This window comes from Zalophus californianus, chromosome 5 (genome assembly GCF_009762305.2).
Source record: "Zalophus californianus isolate mZalCal1 chromosome 5, mZalCal1.pri.v2, whole genome shotgun sequence".
NCBI lineage: Eukaryota > Metazoa > Chordata > Mammalia > Carnivora > Otariidae > Zalophus > Zalophus californianus.
This window is the reverse complement of record NC_045599.1, coordinates 14,413,596-14,426,945: the sequence shown is the minus strand read 5'-3', so window position 1 is coordinate 14,426,945 and position 13,350 is coordinate 14,413,596. Positions and strand designations below refer to the sequence as shown.

The 13,350-nt window shown below is 37.1% G+C and overlaps 1 protein-coding gene across 3 annotated transcripts in view; it reads right to left on the bottom strand.

Moving 5' to 3' along the window:
* Positions 1-13,350, bottom strand: part of DMXL1 (Dmx like 1) — a 134,796-nt gene that overhangs the window by 90,340 nt on the left and 31,106 nt on the right. For all 3 annotated transcript variants that reach the window (XM_027604872.2, XM_027604874.2, XM_027604873.2), the window contains exons 7-13: positions 12,661-12,839; positions 8,495-8,684; positions 6,508-6,676; positions 2,663-2,875; positions 1,569-1,822; positions 773-1,457; positions 561-682 (exon numbers count right to left, since the gene is read on the bottom strand). In XM_027604872.2, coding sequence (XP_027460673.2) covers positions 561-682; positions 773-1,457; positions 1,569-1,822; positions 2,663-2,875; positions 6,508-6,676; positions 8,495-8,684; positions 12,661-12,839 — 1,812 coding nt within the window. The remainder of the gene's footprint in view (positions 1-560; positions 683-772; positions 1,458-1,568; positions 1,823-2,662; positions 2,876-6,507; positions 6,677-8,494; positions 8,685-12,660; positions 12,840-13,350) is intronic.

The following is a 13,350-nucleotide window of genomic DNA, read 5'->3' as shown; positions in this document are numbered from 1 at the left end:
TTAAAAACACCAAAACTAAGAGTGGAAATACTAGCTTGCTGGAGGTGCTAAGATAATGCAGACGGTGGGTTGCTATTAGCTGTGCACAGGAAGAAGTGCCGCCTGTCCCAAGACAAAGGCTTTGGGATGGTGTTGGAAGGACTCCTAACTGTACTGCAACCAAGCTGAGAGCTTTTTTCTTCCTGGGTTAAGATTAAAATTCTACTGCTATTACTCCAGCTCCCACTGCCTTGAAAAAAACTGAAGATGAACGAACCTAACTTCCACATTTATACTGCCAGTAGTCCTCATTTATCTTGGGCAAAGAAGCATTGGAGAAACATATATTGTATGACACTAGACTCTATTTTCGGAATGAATGAAAGAAATGGTTTCTTTTTAAAGAAGCTGAGAATCGTTGTAATGGTACATTGCAAATGTGAAAAAAATAAAGTAACTAGAAAATATACATCTTTTTATTACAAATTATATGTCACAATTCTAGAACAGGCCCAAAAAGTATAAATTAAGTATCTAAAAACCTCATACTATACACTTAATTTTAAAAGCTATTTACTTACAGAAATTTCAGGATTAGAAAGCTCATACAGAAGTTTCTTGGCATCAATAACAGCCTCATATAATCTCAGATACTGCCCATCACTTGCTACAAAACATGCGCTAGGAGAGTTGCAGTATGCACCTAGAAAGTATTCACAAACATTTAAAATTTAACCCTGAAACGATGATATCAGAAAATCTAAGTTTCTTAAATAAAAATCAGAAAGCTTACCTAGACAGTAACTGGGTATAAGGGTGGGCAGCCATGCCACATTGGAAAATGCAGAAACATGTAGAGAATTAATCCGGGCAAGCTCAGAAACACCTCCAGAAAAAGACAATGGCCCAACCGGATCAACCCTCCAAAGAATAAGCTCACTATAAACTGCATTGGGATCCTGAAATGTCACATCAATGCTGCTTTTATTCTGTTGTGCCAAAGAACACTCTTCAGTATTTACAGGATCACAAGGTTGCTTTTGATTATCAACATCTGGTGTCCTTAGTGCATTATGGTGTGACGTTGTCAGCAATAATGGTAATACGGAGTGGCAAGCTAAATCATTAAGATGAAAGCGATGACCACAGTATCTGGATTTGTGAGAAATACTGAGAACTGTAGAAAAAGCAGATTCTTCAGCAAAACTGACCAGCCACTGATTCAGAGAGCCATCAGCATGCTTTGAAATCATCATAACATTAGGAGTAAAAATACTTAATTTTAAACTATTAGTTGATTTACTGTGGGCGGAAGAGATAAGCATTGATGTAGACCGTGTGAGGCTAGAAGGTTTCTGTTTCCCTTGCTGAATAGCCAAGTCAACATTCTTGGTGCAGGCATACATCACTATGCTTTTAGAGAGAGAGTTCGCATCACCTGTGGGAAAAGCTACAGGAATTCTGGAAACAAAGGACACCTAGAATTAAGAAAGTAAGCATTAGAACATATGAAATAATACAAAGAAGTATTACAAAACTGTACCCACATTTAATAAGCAGCAGCTCTCCCGAGATCATAATAATAGTACCTGGACTTGACGAAACATACCAGGCTGGTATTCGTCCAGCCAATCCACATGCCAAACTAGCAAAGAGCCATCCACGGGATGAATACTGAAGAGCATGTCTGCATTTTTACTCCATTCAGACAGAAGTACTTCAATCTGATGATCAATGGCAGCTGATGGTAACGGTACAAAACTTGAATTTGGTACCATTTTATCACTGCCCAATTCCTTCTTTTCATGATTTATTTTCAGATCATCCACACCATCATCCATTTCTATAAGCAAAAGAATTCATGAACCAGGTAAATACAATCAAGCTATTAAGAAAGATCTTTGTAAATGCATTCAAGATGAAAAACAATAGCTTTCAAATAAACAAGAAATTGGCTCCCCTTTAAAAATAACTTTGCTCCAGGGATATAAGGCCAGTAGAGTTAACTCAGCAGTCAGAGGGCCTATAGAACTGAGTCAGTGGATTAATGGTAGAGGACTATTACTGGACTGGAGAATAGGTAAACTGGTTGTACCACAATTTACTCAGAAGTAAAACATACTACTTCCCTGGACCTTAGTTTTTCTCAATGAAGAAGGCAGAATTGGGTCTATAATTCTGGGGTGAATTATTCAAATAATAATTCAGTTGGAATGTAATTTGTACTTTCTTCACATTATTGGATTTTTAAAACCTGAGTCAGCTACACTAGAGATGCTCTAGGTATATGCACTTATAACTGATATGAGACACCTTAGAGAAACTACTTCAAAGGAATATATTTACAGTGTCCAATTTCCAGATCTCCTTCAATACATAGGTAATTTCTAACAAGTTCCCAGGTAATAATGCTACTAGGCCACAGATAGTCCTTCAAGTAGCAAGGCCTTAGGGGTTGACAGAAGCATAGGCATGGAGAATCCTGAGCCTGCATCAACCTGTAAAAAGCAAGCCACCGGGAACAGGAATACCAACACTGGATTATTAACTGAGCTAGTCCAAAGTTGTATTAAGCCACTGCAATTTTGAGTTTCTGAAGCTAGTAGCTAGTGTTACCCCAATACAAAAATCTTAGCTATTGTCAATAAAACTTAACATTTTTTTATCCTTCTTAAAGCTTTACCTTCATCAGATTTTACATCTGCCTGATTAGAGTCTTCTACACTGGCCTCAGAAGATGGTTGTTCAAAACTTTTTCTGAGTTGCTGTAAAAAGACTTCCATGGACAAAGTAAAATGCAACTCTTTATTGTTCAGCCAGTGTACCACAAAAGGCCCACTCTTCTCATTATTTTCACTTAGACTTAGAGATGTGATAGAAGGAAGAAGTGGAATGTCTATAAGAACAACAACAAAACACATACACACAATATTTCGATCATTCCAGCATCCAGACTTTCATGTCTCCTGTTTTTACCAGTTACATTTATCTTTAAACCTCTAAACTAGATTTTAAATAAGATTCCCAATACAATGTTTGCCACAGATATTATTAATGATAACAGCTTTAAAAATAGTAAATTTAATGTAACTATTATAAAGGAAAACAATTCTATATTCTAGGTCACAGACTAATTTATTTATATATACATAGATATTTTCTTTAGTTCAAAAAATATTCTCATTAAGAAATAAATCTATAATTTGTAGACATGTTAAGAGGAAAGTCTCCTTAAAAATTTCTCCAAGAAAAATGCCATCAATATGTTAAAGGAATAAGTGACTTATTTACCTCTATTTTAACAACTTTTCAACTTAAATTTTTAAATGTCCTACTTACCTCTAAGCTAGATAATGCCAATTTATTAGCATCAAGATTCAATTTGGAAAGTAGAAACTGAGATCCCCATCTTACACTCAAGGAAGACATTCAAGACAAAACCAGGTAAAAAAAAGTTCTTTCTTGGTATTATTTTTCATCTAATTGTTAAATTAAGTATACTAAAGTACAAATTCAGAGTAAATTGTGACAAATGATAATCCCTAACTAATAGAGAGTTGAAAAAAAGTTTGTCTATCATATTAAATCAAATATAAACTAGATCATGCTGGTATCTGCTGAACAGTAAAGGCTAAAATGGATTCAGGGAAGGTAAACTATTTTCCACAAACAAATTTACTGATTTTTTTTTAAAGGAGAAGAGAAACAATTTGACTTAATTACCTGTTCGAACAAGGAATCAATTGTTAGACACCAATGAAAAACAGTACTATAGGGGATGGATGATAAAGAAAGCATAAAAGAACCTTTCCCCTCTCCCTTCTGTTGGAGGTAAGTTCTAAGAGTTGATAGATATATCCAATCCAATCTGAGCTCTGTTTATAAATGCACATTCATTACTGTAATTATTTAATTAGTATTTATCTATCCCCTTCCTAACGATAGGCTTCAGGAGAGCAAGGATCACACCAGTTTCCAACACCACTATACCTTCAGTTCCTACCACTATCTCTAGTTGCTATTTGGCACAGACCAAACACTCAGTAAAAGTCCTGAGGGACTGTACTGCCAATCCTATTATCCCTAGGTGGATATAATTAGTGCCAGGGAACCAAAGAGTGCCCTCAAGAATCCTATTCAGTATGATTTTCAAGTTACAACCAACACAAAAAAGATCAGCGATGCCTCTAGGAGACCATAGGCCTAGGTGTTCAATATTGAAGAAGGAGAGGCGAGGTTAATGCAGGCTTTTAGCAGCAGCATGCTCTGTAAAAGGAACCTTAAATTTCTTCTATCTCCTGACCCCAAGGAATTTCATTAAGGCCATTTTTTATGAGAGATCTTCAGGGAAAGGGTGTAAGAACTAGAATTAAAAAAACATGCTCTTAGGAGCTCCTCTCCTCTATTTCTACTGATGGGCAAATAAGTGAAGCTCTATCTGAAAGTTTGGCCTTCAATAAGAAACACAGCATCCAGAAATGTCATTCCTAAAGGTCTAACTTAGGGAAAGGAGATCTCCATAGTGTCTAATCTAGCTGCTAATGATATTATTCTGCTCTGATTTATTCTACATATATGGATTTTTCCTTAAGGTCCTATTAGCTAAAGAAAGGTTTTAGAGTTTTCCTTATTGGAAGGTCATCAGGGAGATGCTACATTGGAACTTAGGGTTAATTTTTCTGTAATCCCTCAGCCTTTTCCATTAAAGGTAAGAAACCAAGCTTTCTTTATTCTCAAAATGTTGTCCTTTATTCCGAAGAGACTTTCACAACAACTCCAGTAGTCTCAGAGCTGCCTCTGGGTATTACAAGCACTGCCGGTATATGTTTTTTGATAAAGGTAAGGGTATTTCCCAAGCCTATGTAAGGTTTTACTAAAAATAGTTCAATATCGTCCCCTTTCATTTTCTTGGCTCATGGATTCTTTTAGAGCTGGGACTGTTGTTAACCAAATAAAAGCTAAGAAAATTAGCAAACACTTTTTATTCCTAGTGGAAGTATCTCTACCCTTAACTTACCAAAACATTTCTCTCTTTGATTCAGGTAACTAATGAACCACATTTATTGCTGTTTCCTTGAAGAATGTAATAGTACTGCAAATCCAGGGAGACAAACCATAAGATACTCTTAACCATAGAAACAAACTGAGGGTTGCTACAGGGGGGAGGGGTAGGGGGGATGGGGTGGCTGGGTGATGAATATTAAGGAGGGCACGTGATGTAATGAGCACTGGGTGTTATATAAGACTGATTAATCACTGAACTCTATCTCTAAAACTAATAATACACTATAGGTTAATTAATTGAATTTAAATAAAAAATTAAAAAAATAAAGAAATGGAGTATTAAAAAAATAGGTTATGGGGCACCTGGGTGGCTCAGTTGGTTAAGCGACTGCCTTCGGCTCAGGTCATGATCCTGGAGTCCCAGGATCGAGTCCCGCATCGGGCTCCCTGCTCAGCGGGGAGTCTGCTTCTCCCTGTGACCCTTCCCCCTCTCATGTGCTTGCTCTCTCTCTCTCATTCTCTCTCTCAAATAAATAAATTTCTTTAAAAAAAATAGGTTATACTTATTTTATGCATAAGAGTATCTCCAAATATACAGAAACTCAATAGGGGTTATCTCATGGGATAACGACTAGGGTGGGGCAGAGGTGAAAAGAGGCTTTCACTTTCCACTTTCTGTACAGATGGTATTTATCATGTGCAAATACTGTTTTTTAATCTTTTTCCCAGTAATATTCTAAAGTTCCTCTTTAAAATTCCAACTCTGACCACCTGTTTTTTAAACTCACAGAAAACATTTACTAAAAGATGAGCACTTTAAATCTTCAAATTCATAGATAGATCCAGATACTCTAGATTTTTTAAATCTAATAGTACATATTTGACTACTGACGTAAGTTTCTTAATTCTTCCAGTTGTGACTTCTACATATTTCTGCCCTATTTCTGGAAGACCACCTAAGATCAAGCATTAGACACAATGGTTTTATTTATTTTTTAAAGATTTTATTGATTTATTTATTTGCCAGAGAAAGTGAGAGCTACAGGCAGGGGGAGTGGCAGGCAGAGGGAGAAGCAGGCTCCCCGCTGAGCAAGGAGCCCAAAGCAGGGCTCGATCCCAGGACGCTGGGATCATGACCTGAGCCGAAGGCAGACGCTTAACTGACTGAGCCACCCAGGCGTCCCTACACAACGGTTTTATTTTAAGAACTATACAATAGTTAACAAAATACTATTCTATGCTGTTAACCTGTTAAGTATTAGCTCAAATCTCAACTTTTGAATAAACTAAGAATCTCAAATGACTTATTAAGATCTTAATCAGAAACCAAATATAGCTTTAAAAAGCAAACAAGTAAACGAAAACCTATGTTTAAGTAATCAGTGAGCTGGCTGGCTATAATGAAAAATTAGATAAGCAAGTCACCCTCAATTTTTTACTTATTCAAAACTAGAAGTAAAATGTCTCTGTTATAAAATTAATTTACTCAAGTCCAAGAACGGTTGTTGAACAGTGTTCTATTACCCGTGGCTGGGTTGATGCTGGCAGCAATATGAAAGTGGCAAAGTGCGTTGGCATGCAGCGGAGCATTTCTGTGGACATGATGAGGGTCCTGCTGGTGTGGCAGGTATCCGGTATGCGCTACAACAGCAAGCGATCTCCTCCGACCTCTGCGAAAATGTCTCAGATTTACCTGTACCAGTAAAAACAAAGTAAAACCAGTGGCTATAATGTCCTAAGCATATATATATATATATATATATATATATATATATATAAACATACATATATATATATATAAATGATTTTTAGACATTCTATTTCATTTTTCCATTTTAATTAGCTAATTTTTAATTCCAGTATAATTAAGAGCATTACATTAGTTTGAGGCATACAATATAGTGATTCCACAATTCTATGCATTACTCAGTGCTCATCATGGTAAGTGCGCTCTTAATCCCCATCACCTATTTCACCCACCCCCCCCACCCTCTGGTAACCATCTCTTCAGTTTTTTTGTCTCTTTCATTTCTTTTGTTTCTTAAATTCCACATATGAGTGAAAGCATATGGTATCTGCCTTACTCTGACTTACTTCATATATACTCTATTTCAGATGAGTTTACATATACAAACATCTTTCAGTACTTTTGTGCAGGAAATCTGAAATCTGAAGAATAAGCTTAGAACTAAACTGTCTAACTTCCTTCAACCATCACACAATATTTTGTAATTTTTATATGGTTTATTTTTTTGATAATTAATTTCATAAAACAAAAGTTCACAACAATGTGCCTGTGGATAATGATGTCTCTGTGCATACTGTCTTTGTGTCCAGTTTACTCCTTCTGACGATAAAGCACTGAACAATACTGCCATCATACATTAAGATGATATTTCAAATATCATGGCTGATTTGTGAAGCTTTTTCACAGAGATCACTTCATTTGACCCATAAGGCAGAGTGCTGATATTTGTTTATTCTCATCTTTCATATGATGTAATAGTTTCTACAGAACACAAGGTCACCTAAACACAGAATGAGAGTCTTCATTCCTAGTCAACCTCTTTCAGCTATTATTACACGTAACCATTCTATCAGTTGTTAAGTCTCCAGGCAATATATTTTTAATTATATTCTGAGCCCTGAGAATACTCTCCAAATGTGACAAAGTTTTTCCATAATCATACAAAGCATTCAAAGACAAATCACTTTTAGATCACTTTGTTTTCCATATCAAGAAAATAAGAATCTGTATTACTGGTGTATGTTCAATTAATCTAAACATCAAAAATTTACTTTTACTTTCTATACTATTCAGTAAAATAAATACTTCAAGGGGCACCTACGTGGATCAGTCAGTTGAGTGTCAGACTCTTGATTTCAGCTCAGGTCATTATCTCAAGGTCATGAAGATTGAGCCCCTGGTCGGGCTCCATGCTGGGCATGGAGCCTGCTGAGGATTCTCTCTCTCCCTCTCCCTCTGCACCCTGCCCCACCATACTCTCCCGCTCTCTCAAAAACAAAACAAAAACAAAAATAAAAAACCCACCAAAAACAAACAAAACAAAAAACTTCAAGTTCCAGAAGGTTCTAAAGATAACAAATACAGAACAGAATCTGATAAAACTATTCTAATCATTCCTGTAATTATGACAGGACAAAACACCTCAACCTCTAAACAAAGTAAAAATATAAATTATTTTTACAGTCAAATCTTTGCATTTTCAGATTTTCATTTGTTATTTTAGCTAAGTGTATCTTCCTTTTGTTACCATCAGTTAACCTAAGATTAACTTCATAATTATAAGTAGTTTTAGGCTCTGAAATACTTCAGCATATTTTTTGAACCAAATAAAATAAAGTTTTCTGAGAACTGTTTTTCTAATATATATTTTTTTCATAACTAACCATATAACTTCGAATATTAATTAGGATGCATGTTACAAAATAGGCAATGTACAAAAGGTTTTAAAACTTGTAGGAAATAACATCTAACAAAAACACTTACATCTAAAGCATGTTGAACTCGTTCTTTACTGGAAGCGTTTCTTCTGAAGTTATTTGTTAAATTAATTGGTTCCGCCCAATGGCTGCAGTCACCTCCATATAGCAAACAATCATTTGGTAAAAATGTCTCTACCCAAAGACGACATACATTATCTTTGCAGCAAGTCAACAGTACATTACATACAGAAGCCCTGAGGAATAAAAAGATTTTAGAGGCAAAAATATAAATCTCAAACAGTATAACATTCTACAGTGTTTCTGTAATTAAACGCCTACAACAAAGGTACCGATGACGAAAATGTCAATATACATGTATGCAATGTATTTAGTCAAAACCATTAAAACTGAGTGGGTATTTGATTTCATCACAGCAAATACCTGCTAACCCATTTCTTTTCTGCCTAGAATTTGGCAGTTCTTGTTTTAAGAATCTAAGATTCTTCTTACAGCCAAAGAACAAAGACTGAAACAATGCCATAATCCTTCAGTTAATAAGCAAGGAAAAAACCTACATCTTCTTTTAAAATATTCTGATTTACTCAGTGGATGGTTACCATTCGGATTCCTTCATAATGCTTCGTTTTTACTTTCTGTAAAGCTACACGCACACTAGTCAGTAACAAGTTACACTATTTAGTACACTTATTCTCTCCTTGCTTAACATTTGCAGACAGCAGTGACTACATGAATAGAAAAATCATGATAAAATAATTACTAGCCACCTCCTTCCTTATTCTTGACTTCTAGTGAATTCAGTCTTTCCAGTCACAAAATAAACGCAAGATCAATTACATACATATTAATAAACCCCATAAGCATCAGGAGCTCAAAGGTTGAATCCCCATCAACAAAGACTACCTTTTATTGGGTAACTCATCAAAAAAAAAAAAAAGGAAAGAAAGAAAAAGAAGTCACAAATCCTGTAATAGACACATATTCAAACATATCAGATTTAAAAAGAACAATCAGTACAAGGCTTCTATGAAGTAACTCAGTAAATTAAAGAAAAATAAAAATATTCTGTAGTAGTCACTTTGTTAAACATATCTGCTTGATTAAAAGAAGATCTCTAACAAAGGGGAAGAAAAAGGAAATCAGCATGTTTTGTGTGGGCTGCTTTCCCCAGCGGTTTCCCTCCTCTGCTCTCACCTCTCCCCTCTCCACCCCTTCCTCTGCCTACTCTCCTGACTTGCTTCCCTTGCCATTCACTCTGAGCCTCCCTCCCTCCCTCTGTGCCCTCCCCCCAGGTGCTGTTTCCCAGCCTCTCCAGGCCACTCTCCCTTTCTACCTCTCCCCACGTGCCAGGGCCCCTCCTCCTCCTTTCCCTTCTCAATCCTGTTCTCCCTCCTTTCCCCACCCTCATGTCTTTCCCTGTCTTCACTTTTTCTCTGTCCCCTTCTGACTTCCTACCTCCTTCCTTCTCTCCGCATCTCTCTAGCACAGACATTCACAGACACACAGGCAGTGACAGCAGATTGATTAAAAGTAGGCAATCAGAAAAAGAAAATACATCAAAAGGCAATATGGAAAGCTGAAGCTTCACGGTGCCCATCTGTAACTGGCAGAAAGGGCAGACTTATGAAGGAAGGGCAGAAGGTAGTAGACTGAAGGAATGAATAAGAGCAATCAGAAGAGGCAAAAGCAACAAAACAAGCAAGAAAGCAGCACAACGCGCAGCGCAGAGCCCGGAGAGGGCTCTGACCTGGGAGTGAGGGCAGCCCCAGGTGACTCTCCTCAGGATACTTACAATCAGTACAAGCAGCTCCCAGGTAATTTAAGGAGAGCATGGAAGTAATACCCTGCTCTGTCTGAGGCATTTCTCTGGCAATACCTCCCTTCCTTACTTCAGATCAGGGTACCTGATTTTCTCTTCAATGGCATATCATATTTAGGTGTAACTGTTCCCTCCCTCCAAAGAAAGCTATAATAACCCTATGAAAGACAACCAGGTGATGGTAAGTGTGCAACCCCTGTCCTATCTTGATGTAGCAACAGGCTAAGATGGTTTTGAAACTAGCTGTCTAGAACCAACTTTTCGGATGTTTTGGGGAGGGTATAACAAACCTCCCAATTTATCCTACATTCATCGCTGTTTAGTGAAGAAGTATATGCTCATTACAAACACTTCCCCATTCATCTCTCTCGGGAGCAGTGGTACCTTGCATAAAGTATTACCATTTGGCTAAGTATCTTAATTTTATGCGAAAAACAAAGCACCTGTACAGCCCAGTGAAAATGCTGTATCAGAAAGAGCAATGGTTTTTGATTTTGACAGGATCTCTGTCATTCTCATGAGAAAGGGTCAGCCTTCCCACCATATATACCTGCAGGCAGCTGGTAAAGCAAAAATGAAACCTAGAAGAGCTCGGGGAGATCAGCTGGTTCTTAAAGGACATGGACCAAAAGTAAAATTCTTGAGACCTCTACAAGATACTCTATCAAACAGAAAATTCTAGTTCTATACCACAGTTCCTTATGCTGCAGAACTTAGTTGGCAGAGATAAAATGAACACAGGCAGGAACAGAAATGGTACGTCTCACTGGTGTTATCAGGCATTTGTAACGGCCCAGTGTAAGGCATCTGCTTCTGCCTACCCTGTGATCACCTGTACCAATCCTGTGTGAACTAGGTCAGGAACAGATGTGACTGTCCTCTCTCAAAAGATACAATACTTCATAAATCTCTCTTTTAGTACTCTTGTGGTCTAACCATGTGCAAAACACTTGCCTATATCAGAAGAAATCAGCCTCTGAAATAATGTAATCTTCATGGTTTGCAATGAGTTACTTTTATTAGAGCCATTTACAACTTTTTAAAGGAGAATCAACATATGCCACAACTCATTATATTCTAAACAGATTTTTACATACGTGGGCAACGATCTCAGGGGTACCGGAGCAATCATTCTCAAAGTGAAGCAGGCTTTTGCTAACAATAGATTGTCCACACCACTCTCCCTTAGCCCGAAGACTCGGGCACATCCTCCTAACAACAGAACCATTACTGTTCCTACAGTGTCTTCCTCCCATGCTTTACTGGACTGGTAGGCTGGGGTAGGAAGAATAGTACCTATGGTACTAGAAAAAGCTCAAAAAAAATCAGGTAACAAGGATGCAAACATGTCATTCTACATCTGTCTAAGCCCATACAGTGTACAACACCAAGAGCAAACCATAATCTAAACTATGGACTTTTGGTGATAATGTGTTGATGCAGGTTTGTCAATTATAGCAAATATACCACTCTGGGGGAGGCTATCTATGCATGTGTGAGTGCAATGGATATAGGGGTAATCTCTACCTTGCCCTCAATTTTGCTGTGAACCTTGAACTATTCTTTAAAAAATCAGTCTTAATACACATTTTGTAAAAAAAATTTGGATATATTCTGCTGGCTCAAAAGAGCAAAACTAAAGTCAAAAATGACCCAGCTGTCCTACTAAATATCAGTGACAAAAGGTTAAGGGAAAAACAGTACTGCTCCATGGTGTGGCCAAATTGAAAATGGCCATGAAACAAAAAGCAATTTCTACCTACACTTAAGAAGCAGGTCTCTGTGCCTTACTAAGTATAGGCAAAAATTCAATGGGATATCAGGTCTTGCAAGGGTCACAGGAAAGAAAGGAAGTATTGACAGGTGCACTTGCACATGCACGTATAGGTTAAACTAATACCTAGTGCAGGGCATAGTAATCTACTACCACACTCTCTTTTCCACAAAGATGTTGGATACAGTTAGAGACATGTTTGAGGCCTCACGGTATATCCTTTCAATAAAGCAGTTAAAAACAAAAAGGAAACCAGAGGAGATACACAGAGAAGGTAGCAGATTAGGGAGTGAAACATGAAAAATTCCACACAAATGGCAATATGGGGAATGACTAAGAGACGAAAGAACAGGACACCTAACAAAGAGAAGGAAAGATGTACAACTCTGTCACTTAAAGACAGCTACGATGGAGGTCAAGTGTCCTTTCACATGGCTCTCCTCTGAGGTGTCAATCACAGCTGACCCGTGGCTAGACATCTGCAGGCCAAGGATTATCTAATATTACCAAAATCTTCCTAGGCAAAAGTCCTATAGCTATAGATTCTTAAAGTGAGAAGAGCAGTCAATGTCAAAATGACGTTCTCTTAACACATAGACAAAATGACTAAATCGCTGACCTAGGCATGTATTTGCTTGTTTTACGCCAGGAAAATCCATTTACAGCTCGAGGATGGGCCAGATATACAAAGGAAAAGTCCATTTCTCCTTGGGATTGTTTTTCTGAACTTTTATCCGGAGAGGTAACAGCTGTCCGCCAGTTTTCTACATTATACCATACCTTTAAAAGACAGTCATCCTAATAAAAAAAAAGAAAGAAAAATATCCACATCAGAATTAAATTAAAGATTCAGTCAAACAGCAAAGGTAAGAATTTTCTCCGCAATCACAGAAATTTAGGGATGGGAGGAATGGTGGGGCACGGAGGAAATGAGAAGAAAATCTCTAATTCTGGTACTTTTCTATCAACATTCCATAATTGTGCTTTGAGAATTAAAGTGTGTGAATGTATACTTCGCAAGGAATGGATCAAGGAAAATGCTAGTTACCATACAGTATGCTAAATGGAGTCACTGAGAAGACTGAGAGATGAAGGTTCGTCTTCCGACTTAGCCAAATATCAAACAAGAATGCATTACCACCAGCAGGCTTATGGAGACTGCTAATCTTTGAAAACAAGAGTTTTCATGAAGTATCAAATGAATGCTCAAAGAAAACATTGAAGATGATAATAACGAGTTAATAGCTACTACTATATAAAACATTCTAAGTATAATCAAATAATAATTAAAATATAAATAAAAATAATA